We start from the raw sequence: 10,626 nt of genomic DNA on the forward strand, positions 1-10,626 counted from the left end.
TCAAGACAATTTGTAATACTCGTGATCGCATTGAACGAGGCATATAAGTTTCAGCAATTTATAAATTTATATATACATATATATATACATATATACATATATATACATATATATACATCAAAAAGTTCGTTGCAGCAACCTTCAACCTTTTAACGCTTGAGAATTGCCTTGTTACGTTCTATCTTGGTCAATTATATTATCAAAATCGAGTTTTAAATCTAGACTTTTTTTTATGTTTTTGGCTATTTTGTTAATGCGATGAAGTCATATCAAATCTAGGAGAAAAATAGAAAAAAGAAGATGATGAATTAAGATTAAAATTTGACAATATGAAATATTAAAATGGCTACAAACATGAATGACTCTAACATATATGATATATGGATACGGGTATCCTACAATTTTCATATCCATTGACTCTTGGGATAAATAAGGAAAAAAAATGGTAAAACTGGCCTGTGTAAATTAATTATAAGTCAAATGTACAGCTTAATTATTAATTCATAATGAAAAACTCACCAAAAAAAAGCAGTGATATCAGAAAATATAGTCGAAAACTTAATGAAACCCTATATAATTATTGAACAAAAAGGGTCGTTGAAATTAGTTTGACTGTCCACTTTACTCTCCATGAGCTGGAAAAAATATACACACGAATCCGAACAAGAAATTGATGTTGAACTGTTGCTCACCACGCGTAGGGTGTGCACACCACCATTTTTGCATGAGCTCCCCTCGTGCACACAATTTCTTTCTGCCATTTAGGAAACTATAAGATCAACCCACGCCAATAATTGATTCAATTAATTTCCTTCAAATTGGAAATTTAGAACTTTTTATTTGTACTTTTTTTAAAAAAATATTGTTATTTTTTAAGTATTTATAAATATATACACTGTACATAAATTCAACTAAATTTTTGAGTACACGCAACCTTGGATTCACAATGCCATCATGGCCTCGTTGTAGGGACGGGTCCAAAAGCTAGAAAGTAAAAAGGACATTACAATAGGAAAGAATTACGTCCTTGGTGAAAGGGCCGAAAAAAGTTTGGTTATTGATGCTATAAATAGGTTGGGAGAACTCCTCAAACCTTAGTAGACTCGAAGCCACCTTATAAGATCATTATTTTTTTAATTCTTCGATTTTTTTTGTAGAAAAAAAATCAGAGTTCACTACTTGTTCTTGTGTTGAGTCAAGATGGTGTACACAAGTGGCAAGAAACAACGGTGTGATGCGAAATTATTTGTCGAGGAAGATGAGTACGAGGTTTATTTTAAAATATATCGAGATATCGAGGGCGACGATGATGATGACGACGACGGCTCAAGCGTGGCACCTGCGGCTTAAACTTTTGATAATATTTTATCAAAGTCTCTATCTTTAAACTATGTAATTTCTTAAGATCTAAGTATTAAAATATAAGGTATCTATCAAGGAGTTGAAGATGGGTAGTATTTAATCTATTTTGAGAGCGGACATATGAGACAAAGAGGTAAGATGTCTTGTATTTTACCTTCGCAATAGACATATGTAATTCTCATATGTCCAAATGTATTAATTTATCGTATGCTGTCTCTATTTTTCAGAAATGATCATATTACAGAAACTTCACGATAGAATGCATCAGCTCATTTTATTGATGAACAATGAATCTGAAGATTAAGAAATACAATGAGTGTTTTGGTATTTATACATCGGTGTGTGTAACTGCCTCCAACTATTTAACCAGCTGGCAACAATTAACTAATTAACCAGCTAATCTGATAGCCCCCCTCAAGATGTACTATAAATGTTTTTTATAGACATCTTGGACATTAAAAGAGAAAGAGTGGAGAATGGAAGTGGTTTAGTGAACATATCGGCAAGTTGGAGATGAGAACTGATTGGTAATAGATTGATGAAGCCTTCCTTGATCTTATCGCGTATGAAGTGACAATCGATCTCGATATGTTTGGTTCGTTCATGGAAGATAGGATTGTTAGCGAGATGAATGGCAGATTGGTTGTCGCAAAAAAATGACAGCCGGTGTGGTAACTTGAAACTGCAAGTCCTTGAGCAATTGGGTGAGCCATAAAATCTCGGTCGTTGTGGTGGCCAAGGCGCGATATTCTGCTTCGGTTGATGAGCGAGAGACTGTCAATTGTTTTTTAGATTTCCATGATATTAGAGCATCACCAAGAAAGACACAAAAACCAGTGATCGATTTTCTTGTTTCATGACAAGCTGCCCAATCAGCGTCTGAAAATGCCCGTAGCTGGATTGACGAGGAGGCTGAGAAAAAAATCCCTTGACCAGGGGAGGATTTAATGTATCTCAGAATTTGATGAACAGCATGCAAATGCGAGGTACGTGGTTGGGAAACATATTGGCTCAATTTATGCACGGCAAACATGATGTCAGGTCGTGTTAAAGTGAGGTATAAAAGTCGGCCAATGAGACGTCGATATGCTGTAATATCAGGAAGAAGATCACCATCAGTAGAGGTAAAATGTGAACGTGGATCCATTGGCACGGTTGAAGGCTTGCACGCGAGGAAACCAGTATCTTCAAGAAGATGAAGAGCATAATTGCGTTGAGATAAATAAATACCAGATGAAGATTTAGCTATTTCAAGGCCTACAAAATACTTGAGATCACCCAAATCTTTGAGTTTGAATCTGTTTTGAAGATCAGATTTCAGCTGTTGAATGGCATGCATTGATGGTCCTGCAATGATGATGTCGTCGACATAAACTAACAGAGTGATAAAGCGATGACCCGAGCCCTTGGTGAACAAGGTATTATCAGACTTGGATTGTACAAATCCTGAATCGAGCAATGCGTTGGAAAATTTGGTGTACCATTGTCGTGAAGCTTGACGGAGACCATAGATGGACTTACGCAAATGACAGACAGATTTTGAATCATTTGTAAAAGGGAAAACATGTGATTTGTATCCCAGTGGAAGATCCATATAGACTTCTTCGGAGAGATCACCATTTAAGAATGCGTTATTAACGTCTAATTGGGCGAGATTCCAATGTTGATTGGCGGCTAAGGCGAGAACAGTTTTGATGGTGGCCAATTTTGCCACTGGAGAAAAAGTGTCAAAGAAGTCCACGCCTTCGCGTTGAATATAGCCCTTGGCTACTAACCGAGCTTTATATCTAGAAACTGAGCCATCGGAGTTATGCTTGATCTTGTATACCCAACGACAACCAATAGTTTGTTTACCCGGAGGAAGTGGAACCACCGACCAGGTATTATTGGCATCCATGGCATCAAGTTCCTCTTCCATAGCTGTTCGCCAGTGAGCAAATGGCACAGCTTGGTGATAAAATTGAGGTTCAACTTGAGATGAGATGTTGAGCACCAAATTCCTATAGGATGGCGAGAGTGCCTCATAAGAGATGTAGTTGTTAAGGGGATAAGTAGTTGTTGATGACGGAGCAGAATGGTATTTAATCATGTGACAATGATATTCCTGTAAATAAGAAGGTGGCCGTGCAATTCTCGTGGAGGTACGAGTTGGGGCTGGAGTTGGTAATTCAGATGCAACAGAAGATGAACCAGTGGGTGCAACTTCTGCTGATTGTATTGATGAAGGGAAATCATTGTCCAGATGAGCAGAACCATCCACCGGTGCTGGATTGGGAATAACAATTTCAGGGAATGGATCAACAACACTTCCGTCATGAGATAGGTAGTGAAAAGGAAAGATGGATTCCTGAAATCTCACATCTCGTGAAATGAATATTTCCTTGCTCTTAATATCCATCAGTTTGTAACCTTTGATTCCGGGAGGATAACCAATGAATACGCATACACGAGCTCTTGGCATAAATTTATCTCGATGTGCTGCTAAAGTGGATGCAAAAGCAAGACATCCAAATGTTCGAAGACTTGTGTAATCCACTTGGTGCTGATAGAGTAACTCATACGGTGATTTGTTGGCTGTCCATGGTGAAGGAATGCGATTCACCAAATATGTGGCTGTTAGGACACATTCACTCCACAACCAGATGGGTATTTTAGAGTGGAAAAACAATGAACGAGCGACATTAAGCAAATGTTGATGTTTCCGTTCGACAACGGAATTTTGTTGAGGAGTTTGCACACATGAAAACTGATGAAGGATCCCTCGTTGCTGAAACAATTCAGTAAATGCAAGTTCTTTGGCATTATCAGTGCGAAAGACTTTAATTTTGGCACCAAATTGTGTCTCAATCATGATACAAAATCTTGAGACCATCGTTGGTGCTTCAGACTTATGTTGTAAGAGAAAAATCCAGGTAAATCTTGTATAATCATCAACCAAGGTCAGAAAGTATCTTTGATTATTGTATGTAGGAACATGATAAGGTCCCCAAATGTCACAATGTATGAGTTCAAAAGCACAAGCAGACACATGGTGATGTGAAACAAACGGTAAACGTTTTTGTTTAGCTACTGGACAAATGGAACAGATTTTGTCATGATCAGAATGAGTTATATCAACCTTTATATGAGATTTCAGAAGTTGCAGAACCTGCATTGAGGGATGTCCAAGTCTCTGGTGCCAAGTTTGAGTCCCAACTAGATTAATGTGAATGTCGGAATGCATCTGATTGGAGTCTAGAACATAGAGCCCTGCCAGTCTCTTACCCTTGCCAATCGTCCTCTGTGTTATGGTGTCCTGAATGATGAATGAATCAGAATGAAATTTCATCATATTTTGGGTACGATCAAGAAGGCAGCTGACAGAGATCAAGTTAAACTTGAATTCTGGAACATATGGTACATCCGAAAGGATCAAGGATGTTCCCAATCTCACATCACCACAGAAGTGTACATCCACATATTCACTGTTAGGTAAAGTTACTCTTGAATCTTGGACTTTCTTAAGGAACATGAAGACATCCCTGTTTGAGCAAATATGTCTAGATGCACCAGAGTCGACTATCCAACATGTAGAGATATTCAATGCACTTGGAATTGAGATGGAAAAACAAGTACCTGATGTGGATGGATTATTCGCATTATCTGGCGTATCAACCTTCTTGTCGGATGAAGAAAGCTGTTGAATGAACATAGCCATTAATTGTTCAATGTGTCCTTTGCTGAAATTTTGAAAAATGTTTGAGTTGTCTTTGCTTTCAGACATGCTGTCACTGCCAGCCACTTGATTAACAGGAGCAGTAGAAATTTTATTGCTTTGTTTGTATCGAGTCTTGAATCCAGGTGGGTAACCATGTATTTTATAACAAGTCTCAATCGTGTGGCCCATAATATTACAAGTTGTGCAGTAGGGCCTTCCTCTTTGAAATTTCTGTGGTTTTCGATCGCCCATTTGTGTCTGAGTATGATCGCTTTTGAGTGTAAAAGCCATACCCTGATTTGGAAGACTAGTACCTTGACATGCTCCAACCTGTCTTTGACGTTCTTCTTGAACAACTAGTGCAAAAACTCGACTAATTGGTGGCAGAGGGTCAATGAGTAGCACTTGACTCCTAACATGTGTGAATGAGTCATTAAGCCCCATGAGAAATGTCAATGTATAATCCATTTGGACATACGCCTCGATGTTCTTTACGCCGCTGCAGATGCACTTCCCACAGTTGCACATAGGGCGAAAATGATTTAACTCTTCCCAAAGAGCTTTAAGTTTGGTAAAATAAACACTAACCGAGTCTTGATCTTGTCGAAGCTGAAGCAGATCTCGACGAAGCTGAAAAATTCGAGGACCATTACTTTGTTGAAATCTCTCTTTGAGATCATTCCAAATCTCCACGGCTGATTCCGCAAACAACACACTGGCCGATATTTCTTTAGAAACAGAGTTTAACAACCATGAAATAACTATGTTGTTATTACGATTCCATGCATTCACCAAATTTGGCTCGGATGCTGATGGTTTGATAATTGATCCATCAATAAATCCTAACTTGTTCTTGACAGATAGGGCAATTTTCATTGCACGACTCCACGATGCGAAATTGTCACCTGTGAGATGTTGGGAGACTAGAGTGAGTCCTGGATTATCGGAATGGTGGAGGAAATATGGACTCGATGGATCATCGATTGCAGGTCGGTTTGGCAAATTCCATGCTGATGGACCAGTGTTTGCCATGAATTTCGGAATAACCGAGTCGAATGAATGCTGAGAATTAGAGGATTACACCAGATTGATGGAGTTCAGAATCGTCAATCGGAAGTGCAGATAATGATTTGATTCTTCCGCTGCAACACTCTGAATTGATTTTCTCCAGCAATCAGATTTGAATCGGAAGCTGCTCTGATACCATATTACAATAACTTCACGATAGAATGCATCAGCTCATTTTATTGATGAACAATGAATCTGAAGATTAAGAAATACAATGAGTGTTTTGGTATTTATACATCGGTGTGTGTAACTGCCTCTAACTATTTAACCAGCTGGCAACAATTAACTAATTAACCAGCTAATCTGATAGATCATTAGTAGCATATATAGACTATGTTTCTGTTATTTAGATCATTATTTTATACAATATATTGATTCGCCACATAATCTAATCATTTTTAATTAATTAAGCAGCACTTCATACTTGCAGATATCATTTTTAATAATGACAAGATATATATTAATTAATCGATTAATCTACCTCCTTCATCCTCCATGGCCATTTTTATCACAGGATGAGTCCTTGTATGATTTTCCACTTAATTATATCCCTTGCATTTTGAACTCTCTTTTTTCCATACAAAGTATGTTCGCTGTACGTTTTCTTGACTTGGGGGGAGATGTTTATTACAAATTGAGCCTCCGGTCGCGAGACTTCATCTCAAACCTATGACATTGATGTCAGATGAGCAACAAGTCATCGACAAAAGATTGCCCTTTCACGAATACAAACAGTGTATATTGGAGGTGCATGACAATATGTAGCTAATCTCTTGATTGAATGATTGTTGCGCCATTCACATAGTTTCTCTATTGATTTTGTACGATATGATTCGAGATTATAATGTGCGATCAAACAGCAATATCCATATTCGTTAGACGATCTTATATTCGGAAAAAATAGTAGTGAATATTCCACAAATAAACAAACTATATAATAATTAATACATAATTTCCCTCCAACAATTGACTTGTTTTCTTCGTTCGAACTCACTCATTTAATTTACAGACTTGAATTCCAACGATTAATAATCAGTCATCAAGCAGTACGTACTAAGCATGCAAATTATGATGAACTAAAACCATTATTATATATATTATGTGCATTCGAAAACTCAACTTGTTGAAAATATTAGTTGTGGATATGAGGTTTTCTTCTTGCGAGAGTATAATCCATTTCAACTATGTCTAGCTTCTCCTGGCCATCGGTACTTGTGGAAGAATGTCGTTGCTCTGATATTGATGACGATTTCACGAAGAGATGCCCGTCTTCTTCGCTCCCTTTCGATTTGCTTGGTGAATCGGTATCCGAATTGGGATCAAGGGATTTATTTGCTTGGTTCTTGGAATTCTGTATATTAATTACAGCTATATATTGAGGAGAACATATAATTCAGGGTAGTAAAATACCTGCACTTACTTATCTAAGAATAGTAGGCAATTTTTGCTTAAAATTTTTCCAGAATATTACTGAAATACACAAATCTACAATATTAGTACAGCTCTTCAATATGAGTGGTTAATAAATGCATGTAAATATGATGATATTAGGCTACGTTGCCCTTTTATGTGGATCGTTATTATGAGTATCACTTATAATCATCACAGTTAGAAAAAATAAAAATGTTTTGGTACGAGTAATCGTTTTTTAAAATCAATATATTGTAATTGTAATGTTCAAATAGCCATATTTAAGAATTCATTGATCCAACTTACTTTGACATATCATTAAATCTATAACAAAAGATGTCTAATTCCTTAACAAAACATATCCAAATATGTATTATATGTTCCACGTTCCCAATCAATTTTCTCCAGATTAATTTTTAGGAAATATCAGGAAGAAGCATAATATTGCGCGCTGTTTCCGGGTTGGGGTGGAAGTTTTGATGTTTTCAAATCCCCAGGTTCAGACAACATAAATATAGAACAATAGTTTAAAGTAATAAGTTTCCTTTCCACGGCAAATTCATCATAGACAAAAAAAATTCTTTAACTGAAAGCTTGGAGGTATACTCAAACGTAAGCCCAAGGACTAAATTTACATGGGCGAGTAAAAATTCATTTATAGTAAGGTGAAAAGAGGAAAAAAAATGAATGGGTAAGACACAAAGTCTCTAAAAAACATGAGATAGGATAAAACTTTCTCCGACTATTATTATATACAGGTCTATATGTGTTTTCACACATATTAAAAAAACTATTAAAAAGAAAATTAAATTTCACAGAATAATTTTCAATTCTATCTCATTATTTAATAAGTGTTTTTATGATAAAAAAATTTTTTGGGAGTAATGTGTTTAATGAATAGATGTAAATCGATAAAAGAATAGAACAAATAATAGTAAACATAGATATTAAACTATATATTTGAGATTTGGATCATCTGTTATGATTGAAAATAATACACCTAATGATGTACACTTTTTACATGATATCAGTTGATCATCTGATAGACCTCATACAGTGACAGATAAATTTGAAAAAATGTCAGACGAAACGAGATGATCAGCTGATGATCTCGTATAAAAAGTGCACAACACCATATGCTGTGTTTTCAGCCACAACAGATGATCTAAATCCATATATTTGAGACGACTGGAAAAAAATATAGTCTCTGCATTTGAGACTTGGTAATATTTTTATTTGAAAGAATGATTTATCTTTCTTACTTTTCAATGGTCATTAAATGTTGGAGCCATATTTATTGTGAGGAACAAACCTTAGCAGTTGTGGTCGTGCTAACATTATGGGTCATCATGAGTTTTCTAGTTTCCTTTCCTGCAAAAACAAGAGTTGAACAACGGAATTATGAAAATCTGACAAGGACAATGATCTTTTCCCTTTTAAAATTGCAGAAAATGAGGTGTTAGATGTCAAAATGACACACGATTGGAGATGTTTCGAAAGTTCTATGTATATTTTGGCAATTTCTCCATTTTTCACCCTTATGAGTTACGTTGTGATTGGGAATGATTATATCATTTCCAGTTATTCCACCGTTTTGGCTTCCAAAACGTTACACTACCCACATAAAAAAGGAAAATAACATTTTTTTTGCAACATAATTGACACGTTTTCGGTTTTTTTTTTTTACCTTGTTATCTTTTAATTCACTGTTTTAGTCCATGATCTTGATTTTTTTCTAATTTAATTTTTTTTTTCTACCGGAATGCTGACGTGACAGCATTAAAATGAAAATGGTTAAAATAGAAAAAAGTGGAAATTAGTGAAATAAGATGTAAATAGGAAGATAACATAAAGAAAAAATGAAAAAGGTATAAATTACTTAAACCAAAACTATAATTTTTTCTACATTAAAACATCTCGCCACCACACGAACAAAGGATATATAAATAGTTATTTCAAACTCGTTGTTTTATTTTTTTTCCCCTAAAAAAAACCCATCTTCCCATTTCTTCTTTTTTCTCTAATAGAACTTAAAAAATGCCCCCCACCAGAACTCAAAAAACGACAAGAATTCTGATGAAAGGAGAAACCGAAAAATTCACAGCCATATGCATAACTCAGAGGGGTATGGATTTATAGTACTCATTGTCGAGTATTAAACAAATTTATTAAAGCAAAAATGAAATGAAAAACATCTGAAAATCTCTGAAAGTTTACTTCCACATACAGAAAGGATATATCGAGAAAAGAGAAAATAATGTTTTCAAATGATAAAAAGGTGCTTAAATTCTTAGTTTCTCCATGGATTCTTAGTTTCCTTTTCTCTTTCCCAGAACCATGCTTGCATTTAATTATAACAGCATTAAATAACAAATAATGGGACATTTATTATCAACTTAAAGACAAATTTTTATTATTACATAAACATAAAAAAATGTATTGAATATCTATAAATTATTGTTTCGACGTACCTGGTGCTTCAGAGATTAAACATGTCGAAAATAGCAAAAATGTCAGCAGCAACCACCTCATAGTAAGAATTGTAGTATAATCTATATGTTTTCAGACAGAAGAACAACAGTAATTTGATAGACAAAAATAATGAACAGATTGGGAATTCAAATGAAGATTTTTGCACTGGTTTTCTGCTGGCTTTAAAGGAATTTAAATGTCCTGTGTCTGTTCATCAAAGTTGGTGAATGCCATTTAATACAATGAGGCCCCATCTCTGTTCTTGAAATTGATGTTGTAAATTATGTCGTTTTGTTTTTATTATAATTCACACTGTAAAAATTTACAAAACATAATATCATACGTAGGATGCGGACATGGTCATTCAAGATTTACACCAGAAAACATTGACATGATCGGGACACGATGATCGGGACACGACTCTGAAGATCAGTATCGGACGTATATGCTATCTTTTATTCAATTATAATATGTTTATAAGAATCATGGTTTTTACTTTTCACTGGAAGTTGAGAAAATTTTCATGTTTTCGGTTTTTTAATAGAGTTGAAATGATTTTTTCCGCTTATTAAGTGGGGTGTATTCAATTCAGAGTTTTGATGACTTTTAATGATTTT

At 35.3% G+C, this 10,626-nt stretch overlaps 1 protein-coding gene across 1 annotated transcript; it reads right to left on the minus strand.

Annotated features, from left to right (window-relative positions):
• Positions 1-7,058: 7,058 nt before the first annotated feature.
• On the minus strand, positions 7,059-10,247 carry LOC140825967 (uncharacterized). Its single transcript, XM_073188031.1, has 3 exons — positions 10,009-10,247; positions 8,850-8,908; positions 7,059-7,478 (listed from the first exon to the last, which is right to left on the minus strand). The coding sequence occupies exons 1-3, from the start codon at positions 10,067-10,069 to the stop codon at positions 7,260-7,262; spliced, it is 339 nt and encodes a 112-aa protein (XP_073044132.1). The 5' UTR covers positions 10,070-10,247; the 3' UTR covers positions 7,059-7,259.
• Positions 10,248-10,626: the final 379 nt, after the last annotated feature.

The sequence above is a fragment of the Primulina eburnea genome, chromosome 3 (genome assembly GCF_022965805.1).
Source record: "Primulina eburnea isolate SZY01 chromosome 3, ASM2296580v1, whole genome shotgun sequence".
Lineage (NCBI taxonomy): Eukaryota > Viridiplantae > Streptophyta > Magnoliopsida > Lamiales > Gesneriaceae > Primulina > Primulina eburnea.

Excerpts from the sequence above, each read along its gene's own strand:
- LOC140825967 (XM_073188031.1), bottom strand. The coding sequence starts at position 10,069 with ATGAGGTGGTTGCTGCTGACATTTTTGCTATTTTCGACATGTTTAATC. Across the intron at positions 8,909-10,008 it reads TTTAATCTCTGAAGCACCAG|GAAAGGAAACTAGAAAACTC; the intron begins GTACGTCGAAAC and ends TTGTTTTTGCAG. Across the intron at positions 7,479-8,849 it reads GCACGACCACAACTGCTAAG|AATTCCAAGAACCAAGCAAA; the intron begins GTTTGTTCCTCA and ends ATTAATATACAG.